The 15,225-nt window shown below is 39.7% G+C and overlaps 1 protein-coding gene across 1 annotated transcript; it reads right to left on the reverse strand.

The window, feature by feature from the left end:
• Positions 1 to 8,525: 8,525 nt before the first annotated feature.
• Positions 8,526 to 12,803, reverse strand: LOC125592465. The gene is made up of 5 exons (XM_048767651.1): positions 12,615 to 12,803; positions 12,168 to 12,228; positions 10,604 to 12,012; positions 9,413 to 10,381; positions 8,526 to 9,185 (listed from the first exon to the last, which is right to left on the reverse strand). Exons 1-5 carry the CDS (start codon positions 12,801 to 12,803, stop codon positions 8,526 to 8,528), a joined length of 3,288 nt encoding a protein of 1,095 aa, XP_048623608.1.
• Between the last annotated feature and the right edge of the window lie 2,422 nt (positions 12,804 to 15,225).

Below are 15,225 nucleotides of genomic sequence, written 5' to 3' on the forward strand. Positions count from 1 at the left end.
TATACAACCAAATCACAATCATAACCAATCACCCTAACAAAAATCTATCAAAACTACACAAAAACCTAACAAATAGAACCTAAGAGAGTGGGATAGGGTCCTTACATGATTTGTGTAAGAGAAGAGGGAGATCACCGGAGATATCATCGGATTTCAGGGGGAAATCGCCGGAGAGAAAGAGAGGAGTCACGCAGAGGAAGAAGAGAGAAATGGGGAAGAAGAAGGGGCTCGTGGTTATAAAGCCTAGGGTCCGACGGACATTATCCAATGTCCGTCGGAATTCCGTCGGAATTCTAATTTCAATTTTTGCGAAATATTTGCCCGGTAAAATGAAAATATTCCGAGGAAATTCCGACAGATAGTAAAATATCCGTCGGAATTTCGTCGGAATATTCCGAGGAAATACCGAGGAACTAGTGTTTGGGGTTTCAAAACATCAATTTTTTTTGCCGTATTTCATTTCTTATACAATTGTAATGCATACCATTGAGGATTCTTTGTATACATGAGCATAAACCATGAAATAACAAATTTCAAAACTAATTGAAAGTATTCCCTTTACCGTTCATTAAAAGGTATAAGTGTTTCTCTTATGTTGCGAGATTTCGTTCATACAATCGGAAAAGTGTTAATTATACGGTAAGGAACAAATTTTTGACTTCATAATGAACGTAAGACACTTAATAAGGGTTATATAGGTGTTATTCAAATGGCAAAACGTTGTTTTCGGTTTAAAAACCCTATTTCCTCGGAATTTCCTCGGATTATTCCGAGGGAACTCCGAGGAAACCCTCTTCTTCCTCGGAATTTCCTCGGATTATTCCGAGGGAACTCCGAGGAAACCCTCTTCTTCCTCGGAATTACCTCAGAATATTCCGAGGAAATTCCGACGAACTAGTGTTTGGGGTTTCAAAACGTAATTTTTTTTAAAAAAACGCATCGATCGATGCGTTTTTGAACAAAAACAAATCGATCGATTACTAAGATGGACCGGGCCGTAAGATTGTGATCGATCGATGAGAGTATCCCATCGATCGATCGAGAATCTGAATTGTTCCTCGGAATGCCCTCGGAAAATCTTGTATGTTTTTTTTAAAAACGCATCGATCGATGCGTTTTTGAACAAAAACAAATCGATCGATTACTAAGATGGACCGGGCCGTAAGATTTTGATTGATCGATGAGAGTATCTCATCGATCGATCGAGAATCTGAATTGTTCCTCGGAATGCCCTCGGAAAATCTTGTATGTTTTTTTAAAAACGCATCGATCGATGCGTTTTTGAACAAAAACAAATCGATCGATTACTAAGATGGCCCGGGCCGTAAGATTGTGATCGATCGATGAGAGTATTCCATCGATCGATCGAGAATCTGAATTGTTCCTCGGAATGCCCTCGGAAAATCTTGTATGTTTTTTTAAAAACGCATCGATCGATGCGTTTTTGAACAAAAACAAATCGATCGATTACTAAGATGGCCCGGGCCGTAAGATTGTGATCGATCGATGAGAGTATCCCATCGATCGATCGACAATCTGAATTGTTCCTCGGAATTTCCTCTGAAAATCTTGTATGTCTTTTTAAAAACGCATCGATCGATGCGTTATAGAACAAAAACGCATCGATCGATTACCAAGATGGCCCGGGCCATAAGAATGTGATCGATCGATGCGTTATAGAACAAAAACGCATCGATCGATGCGTGTTCGGAAAACAGAATTATAAGGCAAAACCCGACCTTTTTTGGATCTAAACCTTAGAACTCTCATCCCCTCTGATTTCCCCTATAACTCGCCCCCCTTTCTCTCTCTATAATCATCCGATTTGAACAATTTTGGGCTCTATTCCACTTGATTTTTCGAGCTCTACCTGATTCCTACACTCGTCTTCACCCTAAGACAGGTATACTCCGCGAATCTCCACATTCTGAAATCGTGTTCTTGAGCAATTTTTTGGGTTTTGTGAATTTCTTATTTCCGTGTTGATTCCTTGATCAAATATGCATGAAACAGATGTTTAAACATGGAATAGAACACAATTGTCTGTGATCAACGAGTTTGGAACATGATTTGAGATGATTTAGGGATTGAGAATTTTTTTCAATTTGTTTTTTTTTTTATCACAACTCGATTTCGCTTTTCATTTTCATGTTGCTTTGAGTTCTTAATTGATTATAACCATGTTGAGAGCAATGATTCTATTTTGTAGAGAATGAAGCGCACGAAAACATCAGCAAAGAAAAACACACAAGAAGAGGGTTCGTCTCAGCTGGAGAAGAAAAGGCCAAAGAAGTGGGATAAGTCTGATACCACCCACTACAACAACATGAAGAAGGTAGCCGTTCCGGCTACACAACTAGCATGTCCTGAGACGATGACAATATTGGGAATCAAAGCAGACATTGAAGGACTGTTCCAGAACATGGGTCTAGGCCAACTATGCAACCTCAACGAACCCACTTATCCGGAGTTGGTACGCCAGTTCATAGCATCCGCATACGTCACCCGTCCCGATGATAGCCATCAGGAAGGTTAATACACATGATGATGAATCATTCTGAATAATTAACATTTAATTACCTGATCGGCCTGGGAAGCAAGAATGAAAGGATCATACTATTGTAGCTTTCGCCTCGAATTTACTGATGTAACACCAAATGCATCTGTTCTCACACCTCGATCTGGGGTGTTATCGTGCCAATCACAATAGAAAACAGTACAGCGCAATCCAACCATGCTCAAATACTTGATTTCCAAAATCTCATGTATGTGTCCGTAGTATACATCATCTCCTGATGCAGAACAAACGCCAGCATCATAAGTCGTACTCGAACGTCTCCTCTTCTGAGTTGTGAATGCATATCCTCGAGTACAAAATCTCGGATATGACTTCACAACAAAGTTTGGTCCAACGACCATCTCACGTATCCAATCGTCAAATGTTTCACCTCTGGCCAAACCAGCAGACACCTATTAATAGCACATATATATATATTATATCAATAAATGTGAATTAGTATAAATATGTAATAAAATATATTTTAATTTGTTTAAAGCACTCACATAAGTAAACATCCATCCAGTAAATTCTCTCTGCTTCATTTCTTCTAGTTCGTCCTCTGTGGCGTATCTATACTCGAACCGCTTTTCTGCCATGAAAATCATGTATATGATGACAATAATGTAATTAATTAAGATTTAAATTTCAACTTGTTAAAATAAAAATTTGTAAGCTCATTTATTTACCTCTCATATTGAAGAACGTCTTCGCAGTTGGTGAGCAAATATATTTGCAAATGACTGCGCTCCTGCTCAGTAAGTCGACGGTCCTTTGGTTTTCCGCTAAGTCGTCCAACGTCTGTGAAAATGTCTGGAACCGTAACATGATATGTTGCCCGTTCGCCTCTATCATCATGCCGAGCAGGTCTTCTGTTTTTGGTCTGAACTTCTGCTGGAAAGTAGTACTCGGCAAAGTTTGAAGTTTCTTCATTGATCATCTGTGCGACTATAGAACCTTCCACCCTACTTAAATTTTTCACCATCTTCTTCAAATGGAACATATACCGCTCATACAGATACATCCATATATACTGCACAGGACCACCAAGTTCCAATTCTCTTGCCAAGTGAATAACAAGATGCTCCATAACATCAAAAAATGAGGGAGGAAATATCTTCTCAAGGTTGCACTGAATCACGGCTATGTTAGTCTTCAAATTTTCAATACCTTCAAGAGTCACTGATCTCGTGCATAAATCACGGAAGAAACCACTTATCCCTGCAATTGCTTCATGAACATTTCGTGGTAATAGTTCCTTGAAGGCGAACGGAAGGAGGCGCTGCATCATTACATGGCAATCGTGGCTTTTCAAGCCAGTAAACTTTTCTTCCTTTCTGTCGATACAGTTACGCAAATTTGATGCGTAACCGTCTGGAAATTCCACATCGTTTGAAATCCAATCAAAGAACGCATCTTTTCCCGCTGCATCAAGTCGGTATATGGGAAAAGGAGCCCTACCATTCTCATCAACATGAAGTTCTGAACGAGCACATATATCGACTAAATCCAGTCTTGACTTCAAATTATCCTTTGTTTTACCTTCAACATTAAGGATCGTGTTCATGAGATTGTCAAAAATGTTCTTCTCAATATGCATGACATCTAAATTATGCCTTAGCAGATGATCCTCCCAGTATGACAGATCCCAGAAAATACTTTTTTTGTGCCAGTTATGTAGTTCTCCAACAGCATCTACCGGAAAACGCTCATGTCCACCGACTTCTGGCGTCCTTTCTGCACCAAAATCTCTTAGTTGTATCTTCAAATCTTTCCCACAAATTTCCGGAGGTGGACTGTCAAACACCCTCTTGTTCTTCGTAAAGAAATACCTACTCCTACGATATGGATGATCAGGTGGTAGGAATCTCCTGTGACAGTCAAACCAACACGTTTTCCTTCCGTGCTTTAGTTGGAAAGCATCAGTGTAATCTTGACAATATGGACATGATAGCCTTCCATGCGTTGTCCATCCAGACAACATACCATATGCTGGAAAATCACTTATTGTCCACATTAGTACTGCCCGCATTTGAAAGTTTTCTTTACACGAAACATCGTATGTTTCAGCACCTTGAGCCCATAGTTGTTGCAACTCATATATTAGTGGCTGAAGAAACACATCAAGTGATCTCTTAGGATGCTCTGGTCCGGGAACGAGAATCGAGAGAAACAAAAACTCTCGTCGCAAGCACAAGTTTGGGGGGAGGTTGTATGGTGTAAGAATGACGGGCCATAGAGAATATTGTCTTCCACTCTTGCCAAACGGACTGAAACCATCAGTACATAATCCAAGGTAGACATTTCTTCTCTCATACGCAAAGTCGGGACACTTTGATTGGAAATGCTTCCACGCTTTTGCATCTGAAGGATGTCTGATCTCACCATCTGTTGAGTGCTCCGCATGCCATCTCATTGGTTGCGCTGTGCGTTCAGACAGATACAACCTCTGCAACCTTTCCGTCAAAGGTAAATACCACATCCTTTTATATGGCACTGGAACTCTTCCACTCGTATCTTTATAACGAGGCTTTCCACAAAATTTGCATGTAACCCGCTGTTCATCCGCCCTCCAATAAATCATGCAGTTGTCGCTGCATACATCTATTACCTGATACGATAAACCAAGACCAGCTACGAGTTTCTGAACCTCGTAGTATGAACCAGGAGCTACATTATCCTCGGGTAGAATACCTTTTACAAAATCAGCAATCGCATCCACACAGTCTTCAGCCAAATTATAATTTGTTTTAATGTCCATCAATCTTGTAGCAGATGATAAAGCAGAATGACCATCTCTGCAACCTTCGTACAATGGTTGCTTTCCAGCATCCAACATATCATAAAATCTCCTAGCTTCTGCATTGGGTAAATCTCCCTCTCTAAAATGATCATTTACCATCTGCTCAGTACCTACACCATAATCTACATCCGTTCTAATTGGTTCATCTAATCTAACCGCTGGCTGAGGTTCACTAGTACTACCATGTTCATAATCAGTTTCCCCATGATGATACCAAATTTTGTAACTTCGTGTAAACCCACTCAAATATAGATGAGTCCAAACATCCCACTCTTTAATAACCTTTCTATTTTTACAATTAGAGCAAGGACATCTTAACATACATGTTTTTGCTTCCGGTTGTCGGTGAACTAACCCCATGAATTCGGTTATACCTCGTTGGTATTCTTCCATAAGCAATCTCGTGTTCGGATCCAAATGAGGTCGATCGATCCAAGAATGAAAATAATTTGAAGAAGACATATTTTTTATGAATCAAATTCGTGTGTAAATAGAGTAAGAGGGAGGATGAAGATATGAAGTGAATGAAGAGGAAGAGGAGTGCTTGTATTTATAGTTTAAATCCTGCCGATATACCGAGGAAATTCCGATGGACAAAACTAGTTCGTCGGAATTTCCTCGGAATTTTGTAAAATCCCCCAACGGCTCTCAAACGGCTATAATATTTCCTCGGAATTCATCGGTTTTTTCCGAGGAACACAGTTTTCCTCGGAATTTCCTCGGAATATTCCGACGGACTGTAGTTTCCTCGGAATTCCGTCGGTATATTCCGAGGATTTCATTTTCCGTCGGAATTTCCGTCAGAATATCGCTGTTTTCTTGTAGTGCTTATAGATAGCAATAAAAAATTCCAAAATTATTAATTGTGGTCGATATCGAGAGCAATTTTCAAGATGGTGATTCGCTTGATCAACACAGTGATTTTAACTTGATCAACCCAAAGTAATTTTAGCGACACTTTACACTTGCACGGTGTGCATTAGGCATGGTTACCCCAGCCCGAAATACTTATCTAAACCCGAACCAAAAAAACCGAAACCGGATCCGAACTGTTATACAAAAATATCCGAACGGGACTTATGCGCTTAGTACTTTGGAGTTTGGTTATAATCCAAACCGAACCGAAATCCAAACTAGAATCCGAAGATATCTGAAACTAGTTAAATATGTTAATATTTTTATATATGTTAAGGTGATTTAGATATTTTAGAGTATTCAAAATATTTTTGTAGTTTGTTTTATTTGTTATTTTGAATACTTTTTAGTTAATTTAGATAGTTTAACTAATTTTTAATTAGATTTGTAAATATTTTTTATATTTTTTAAAAACAATTATCAATTTTTGAGGTTTTAAAAATATATTTTTGGACGATTTCAAACATTGGTTACAATCCGATCCGAACCGAACCTGGAAGGAACCGAACCGAATCCGACCTGATAATTAGTAAAACCTGAATGGGACTTATGAGCATAACACCGAAAATTTGAAAATCAGAATCAATCGAACCGAAACCGACCCGAACGCCCAGGCCTAGTGTGCATATAAGTAAATAAAGAAAGTGCTATTTTTTTCAAAAAAAAAAAAAGAAGGTGCAATTTTCTTTTTAAAAGCATATAGTACTTGCACTCGAGAAACATTATTTACAAATGTCAGTCATTATATGTGCTTTTCGTTGGTCCTCGCAGTTAAATCTTATCATTAGATTTGCTAAGGTTCCCTGACAGCAGAGAAGAGAACAAAACCTTTTACCTAGTGTCTAATGACATTATGGGTTCACGACATGTGTCGCTATAGTCTTTCACACCAAACTCTACTTTTAATTCAGTATATATAAAGAGCAGGAAGAAGCTAAAGAAAAACAAAAATTCATCTAGAAGTCATTGTATATCCATAACAAAAGAAAGTGCAGTTGTGGACCTGTGTAAGAGAATACGAGTATATGGCCTCTAGAAGCTGGAAGCTCAAAGCTAAAGGCGATATCTAGAATCTAAATCATCATACATGCATTTTTATCTTTTTGAGGTAAATTATCATCAAATAATTGTTTGCTGAGATGATGATATCAATTTTATGATTTAATAACAATGAAATGTTAATTTCTCTTACTATCATGATTTAGAAACATAAAAAAGTCTTATGCTTTTGACTAATTAGTCTCTCTTGTATATAAGCACATATGTAAGCACTGAAGATGAAGAAGATTGAATTCGGTCGTCTTATATCCCACATCTTTCAAGATAATGATTAAGTGCATTATCATTATTCTAGCAGACTAAACCCCCAAATGATAGTGATTGACAATTGTATTGAGTTTTGGTTATATGGTAAAAAATATATTTAGAGTCCAATAACTTTTAATAAAAAGATAACTCAGCCTCAAGAATATATGAAAAAGTATTATTTAGTTATATAAAAATATATAAAAAACAATTTTGGTATATATACAAGATTTGCCTCCAGATCCATGAAAATTAAAGTCCAGATCTAAAATTTGTGACAAAAGAATATATATATATTAGCAAAAATGGAAAACAAAGATCAGTATTGTTGATATGTTCAAAAAATGGATCAGTATTGTGTTCAGTAAGAAAAAATAAAGTTAATTTTATCATAAACTCTACTTTTAATTCAGTATATATAAAGAGCAGAAAGAAGCTAAAGAAAAACAAAAATTCATCTAGAAGTCATTGTATATCCATAACAAAAGAAAGTGCAGTTGTGGACCTGTGTAAGAGAATACGAGTATATGGCCTCTAGAAGCTGGAAGCTCAAAGCTAAAGGCGATATCTAGAATCTAAATCATCATACATGCATTTTTATCTTTTTGAGGTAAATTATCATAAAATTATTGTTTGCTGAGATGATGATATCAATTTTATGATTTAATAACAATGAAATGTTAATTTCTCTTACTATCATGATTTTTTTTTTTTTTTTTGAACACAACTACTATCATGATTTAGAAACATAAAAAAGTCTTATGCTTTTGACTAATTAGTCTCTCTTGTATATAAGCACATATGTAAGCACTGAAGATGAAGAAGATTGAATTCGGTCGTCTTATATCCCACATCTTTTTTTTTTTTTTTGACAACGAACGGCCATTCTATAACTCAAAGAACTCGAGATGGTCTGGGTAACCAGACCGGAATAGAACAACCAATCTAACAAAGCTTCCTATAAAAGGATCTAGCAGACTTAGCTAACGAATCAGATATTCCATTTTGTGCTCGTGGCATGTGAGAGATCTTGAATTCTGGAAAACATAGCTGGAGCGTCTTTATTGCCTCCAATTCAGTCGCGAAACTTGGCCAAGCTTGAGGTTCTCGTATCATTGCTATTAGGTCTTTGCAATCTGTTCCAAAGCTCTGACACGAAGAATGTAGAAGCATGCTCTCCATTGCCCACCTTAGTGCCTCCACTTCCGAATGCAAAGAAGTCTCTCTCCTACTTAAGTTGCGCATTCCCATAAGCTGTGTCTGTCCCAGACTATCCTTCCAGACCCATCCGCAGCCACTAAACTGTGCCATGGAAGTCCATGATCCATCCACCATACATATATTATCCAAGCTTATGGCTTGGAGTTCCTCATTGTGCAGCTCACGTGGGTTATCCGGTATCCTCTCATTGGCATTAAACCAAGCCTGGCATTCACTTTCAGCATATCTAACTAGTTCCATAGGGTCTCTGTCTATTCCTCTAAACAGTTTATCATTTCGGGCCTTCCAGATATACCAAATTATCCGAGGATAAGGGTCTCTGTCAAGCTCTGGTGCATCAATGTTGTTCTTCCTCCAGAAGAGATAATCATGTTGGCGTAAATACTTGTTAGAGGAAAGATGTCAGGAGCAGATGGTGTTGATGCTAGGGACCACACTTGCAGAGCTGGAGGGCATTCAAATATGGCATGAGTTACTGTTTCTTCTGATTCTCCACACCTTGGACAGTAGTTATCACATCTCATGTTTCGTCGTACTAGATTCTTTGTAACAGCAACTTGTCCAGTTATCAATTGCCACATAAGGTGACACATCTTCTGGGGTGCTTTTACCTTCCAAACAAAGGCTTGGAGTTTGGTGATGCTCGGTTCCAGGATCTCCTTATCTTCATCATTCCTCATTAGGTTCCGTGCTACCCAATATCCCGATTTAACTGTGTATTGGCCATTTTTGGTACAATTCCAGCAGAAGGAGTCTCTGTGGTGAGTTGAGCTTATGGCCAAACTCTTAATGAGGTGTATATCATCTGGATTGACATACTTTTCTAGTAATCCATCATCCCACTCCCTTGTTTCCCCATTAATGAGATCACTAACTCTCAAGTTTGGATGGAGGACTGGAGCAATAGGTCTTGCCGGCCTAGCTGGTGTAGCAGGGATCCAAGGATCCTCCCAAGCCCTAACCTCATATCCAGAATGAATTTTTTGTCTAATCCCCAAAAGTAGTAATTTTTGTGCCGCTGATATACTGGACCAGACGTAGGATGGGACACTCACAGAATGCAATCGTAAAGGCGAGCTCATTCTATAATATCTTCCTCTCAGTACTCGAGCTACCAACGAGTCGGGGAGTTGGACTAGTCTCCATAGTTGTTTGGCTAGTAAAGCCAGGTTGAACTCATGGATCATCCGGAAACCAATCCCACCCTCTTCTCTTGGTAAACACATCTTCTCCCATTTAGCCCAAGGAATCCCTCTCTTTGGTGGATTTGAGCTCCACCAGAATTGTGCAATGGCACTTGCGAGGTTCTTACATATCTCCAGCGGGAGCAAAAAGGTAGACATAACATATGTCGGGAGTGCTAACAGTATAGATTTTATCAAAACTTCCTTTCCTCCTTTTGATAGCCACCTCCCCGTCCATCCATTCACTCTATGCATTAATTTCTCCTTCAGGAACGCAAATAGCTTGCATTTAGATCCGCTGATATCTTCTGGGATTCCAAGATATGTTCCCATACCTCTCTCATTCTGTATCCCCAGTTTATCCTTGATTTGCTGTCTGAGATTTACACCTATCCTCTTACCAAAGAGTAAAGAGGATTTGTCAAAATTGATACACTGTCCTGATGCTTTCCCATATTTGCTGACTACTTTCATCATTTCTTCACATTCACGGGGCTCCGCCTTACAGAAGAACAGGCTATCATCAGCAAAGAGAAGGTGAGATACCGAGGGACACGCACGTGTAATACGCATCCCCGTTATCTTACCTTGATTCTCTGCATGATTAAGAAGGCTAACGAGCGCTTCCGTGCAAAGAATAAAGATGAAAGGAGACAAAGGATCTCCTTGACGTAAACCTCTGTTCGGGACTATATTTCCCCTTGGTTGCCCATTCATGAGCACCTTATATTTAACCGTAGTGATGCACCTCATTATCCAAGTGATCCAGACTTCAGAGAATCCCATCTTGCGCATAACTGCTTCAATGAATGACCACTCCATCCTATCGTATGCTTTACTCATATCTGTCTTAATGGCCATCCTCTTATTTCTCCCGCTTGGTTTAGTTCTCAGCGCATGGAACATCTCTTGTGCAATCATAATATTGTCCGAGATGTGTCTTCCAGCAACAAAGGCTGACTGGGTTTCCGAAATTCGATCAGGTAAAACTTTCCTTAATCTCTGGCATAAGACCTTAGAGATTATCTTATAACTGACATTGCATAAGCTGATAGGCCGAAATTGAGACATCACATTAGGTCTAGTCGTCTTAGGGATAAGACATATGTTTGTATCATTCAAACCATTCGCTACCTCTCCATGGAAAAGGAATTGATTAACCATATGAGTTAAATCCTCCTTTACAATGTCCCAAAATTTCTGATAGAAGAGAGCTGTCATCCCATCTGGGCCCGGTGCCTTTTTAGGGAGCATAGCAAAAAGGGCTAATTTAACTTCCCATTCAGTAACCGGAGCAGCGAGATCATTATTAATTGATCCAGTAATGGTTGTAGATACCTCTGAAAGCGCTTCTTCTATCTCCTCTGGGTTAGAGGACTCAAAGATTTGCCTAAAGTAGCTAGTAGCAATGGCTACTAGTCCCTCCTCATCCTCCACAACATTCTCATCTCCATCTAATAGCTGAGTGATCTTGTTTCTCGCTCTCCTTTGCTTCGTTAGTGCATGGAAAATTTTTGTGTTTTTGTCACCTTCTCGCAACCAGAACACCCTGCTTTTCTGCTTCCAAAACAGCTCCTCTGCTTTAAGAGCATCAGCTAGTTCCTTCAATTCTTCCGCTATTTCTTCTGGTGTAGCATCATCATTCGAATACATACTCTCCACCTTCTCCTTTAACTCCTCAACTTGCTTTGCCGAGTTCAGATTGTGCTGTCTCCTCCACTCCCCCAATGCTTTACGACAGCTCGAAATATGTTCCATAATACTAGCATCTGGGGGTAGATCTGGGGATTTCCATCCGCCAAGAATCACTTGCCTCAGTTCCTCGTTATCCAGCCACCTTTTGTCAAATTTGAATTTCTTATACTTCCGTATTGGTTTCGTTAGGATGTCTGCTAGGACCGGACGATGATCTGATCCCCATAACCTCATATTTTTAACAGCCGAATGTGGAAATTTCTCATGCCAGTCCTCATTTCCTACGGCTCTATCCAGACGACATCTAACCGTGGCTCCACGTGCTCTCTTGCCTACCCAGGATAACATATCCCCAGTAAAAGGAAATTCCAACATACCACAATCATTTAGCATTTACCTAAAAGGTAGGAACGAGCTATCGGGGCGTTGTCTTCCTCCTGTTTTCTCATTGTGATTAGTTATCTCATTAAAGTCACCTATCATGAACCAGGGTCCATTTCTTGTTGTTGAGAAACGCGTAAGACGTTCCCAAACCTGTTCTCGTCGCTCTAGCACAGGGTCTCCATAAACAAACGTCATAAAGACTTTTATTTCATCAATGACTGCCTCAATGTCAATCATTCTGTTATTCGAAAATAAAACATTAACTTGAAATTCTTCCATAAAAAATAAGGCTAGTCCTCCGCTGAGTCCAAGTGGCTCAACAGTAAAAAGATGATCAAATCCTAAGTTGGCCTGAATGTTTTGCAACAGCAGCCTCCTGTTCTTCGTTTCAGAAAGGAACACAAGTCCTGGGCGATGCTTCAGACACATCTCCGTAAGGCGTCGAACTGTGAGGTCATTCCCTATCCCTCGACAGTTCCAACTGATTGTCTTCATGGATGACGTTCTGATGGGTATTTGGAACCCATCAAACCAACACCATTCGACGTACTCTCTCCCTTAGAAGAACCTGTTCTTGGTTTCCTTGTTGAACCATGGTGACCCACACGACTGCGTCTGCCACTACGAGCAGCCGGAGAACCTCGACGGAGGAGCTGTGACATCTTGCTTTGGACGCCCAATGGAACGTTCCTCTTAGTACCACTCCTAGTACCACTCTTCTTACTCCTATGTCGGTCATGCAATAGAGCAACCTCTTATACTCTCTCTGCCGTATTGGTTTGATTCTTCTCCGCTTCCATCTCCATAAGGTCAAGACCCAACAAATCATCATCTTTAATCTCAGCCTCCATAGCTCCATCATCCTGGCCAGTCGTAATATCCATACCTGACAAAGCTTCAATGACCATCGCATCTTCTTTCACAACTGAAGCCGTGGGTGAGAATGATATCGTACGAGCCAATCCTTGTGATCGGTATGTGACATTTTCAGTAGATTGAACTAACGCTCGAGATGGGGTGACAATCGTACTAGCAATTTTCCTCCTCTGGTGCATTGTCACCACAATACCATCCTTTGACGTCAGATCAGCATAACTGTCTTGTTCACCTTCTGTAGTTACGTCACTCTCTGCATACCGAGAGTTACCAATAGAATTTGGTTCATGAGGCAGGATATCATTGTCCTTCTTCCACGGCTTGTTTTCCCTTTGTTTTTCACGCCAAGTAAGATATTTCTTACGGTCATAAGGACCATATCGAGACCTAGAATTTCCATATCTGTTTGATATGTCATCCCTAGTTCTCACAATCCTATCCGCATGGCGGTTGACGTTTTGATGTCGTGGTTGGTACGTTTCTTTTCCATGCCATGAGCGATACTCGTCCCTTCCATGTTTATTATCGGTTAATTCCCCCCGAACAGCGTAGCTCCCCTTGTAACCAGCGAGCCGAGATCTCATGTCATGAGACATATGAGAACGATCGTTTGAGTTTTTGTTACCCCCCTGCGATGGCTGATGATTCAACTGCTCTTGCGGTATTTGGACACGAGCAAAAACATCAGCCCTCACATTCGGATTTGTGCCTACCAGAGCTTGTACCATCAAAGGACAGTACCCTTTCTCGTGTGTAAGGGAGCCACACGTTGAGCAATGCTTGAAGAGCATTTCATACTTGATCTGGATTGTTACCTCTTCCCCTTCAGGAGCTTTAACTTTCTTAGTAAACTTAAGAGGCAAGCGGGAATCAATATCAATAAGCATCCTCCCCTCAGCCACTTGAATTGAATCAGTATCAACATGGCCAAGTCTTCCACCAATACTCTTGAGATTTTTAACGGTCCACAAGTGAAGCGGGATTCCAGACATCACGACCCAAAATGGAATGATCCAGGGATAATCATCGTGTATGATAGGCTCCCATCGTACCAGCACAAACATGCAGTAATTATAGTGGAATGGTCCCTTACTCAAAACCTCGTTTAATTCTTCCTCTGAGGTGAAATTGAATAGGAATCGACCGTTCCCCAAATCATTTGCAGTGACACGATCCTGCACACCCCACTGAGTTGGCATTGATTGGAGAAGCTTCTTGACGTTTTGCTTTTTTGGATTCAGGATCTTTCCGATGAGAGACATGCGGAATTCTTTTATGACTTGACCATCATCGTCTGCAGTTAGCAGGATAGGTTCATCGTCATCATATTGAATCCCTTTTCCTTTTATATCTGCCATGTGCGCAGATTTGTGATGAGACAATGATCTCATTCTGGAGCCGTTGTGATGGACTCTGATCTAAGATTAATATCGTTACGACTATGATCGACAACGTGTACGGGATGGGATTACAGTAACTCGGTCGTATGCAATCAAGTTACGGTATCAGGAGACGTGAATCTTATGAGGAGACTGGGCGGTATTCAATACAACGAGGATCGTATGGAACAGGGAAACTGATATTTCAATGGAAATATTCAATCAGAGTGCATGAGCGATCCGTGCTGTAGACTCCAAGCGATCTGGTTGCCTCTGGTTTCTGAGAGCGAGTCACAGGGAGTGTCTGTTAGTCTCCCCCGTGACGGAGAGGACGCTGTAGGAAGGGATGGAGAGCAGAGCCACCGTCAGAAACGAGAAGATCTGAGAATCGCCATTCACGTCGCCAGAAGCCCTAGTTGCTTTTATTTATCTACATCATTCCCACATCTTTCAAGATAATGATTAAGTGCATTATCATTATTCTAGCAGACTAAACCCCCAAATGATAGTGATTGACAATTGTATTGAGTTTTGGTTATATGGTAAAAAATATATTTAGAGTCCAATAACTTTTAATAAAAAGATAACTCAGCCTCAAGAATATATGAAAAAGTATTATTTAGTTATATAAAAATATATAAAAAACAATTTTGGTATATATACAAGATTTGCCTCCAGATCCATGAAAATTAAAGTCCAGATCTAAAATTTGTGACAAAAGAATATATATATTAGCAAAAATGGAAAACAAAGATCAGTATTGTTGATATGTTCAAAAAATGGATCAGTAATGTGGTCAGTAAGAAAAAATAAAGTTAATTTTACCAAAAATAAAAATAAAGTTAATACTTGATGTATAAAAACTAGCTATAATCCACTTAAAATACCATAAAAATACTAGAATAA

The sequence above is a fragment of the Brassica napus genome, chromosome C9, assembly GCF_020379485.1.
Source record: "Brassica napus cultivar Da-Ae chromosome C9, Da-Ae, whole genome shotgun sequence".
In the NCBI taxonomy this organism is placed as follows: Eukaryota; Viridiplantae; Streptophyta; class Magnoliopsida; order Brassicales; family Brassicaceae; genus Brassica; species Brassica napus.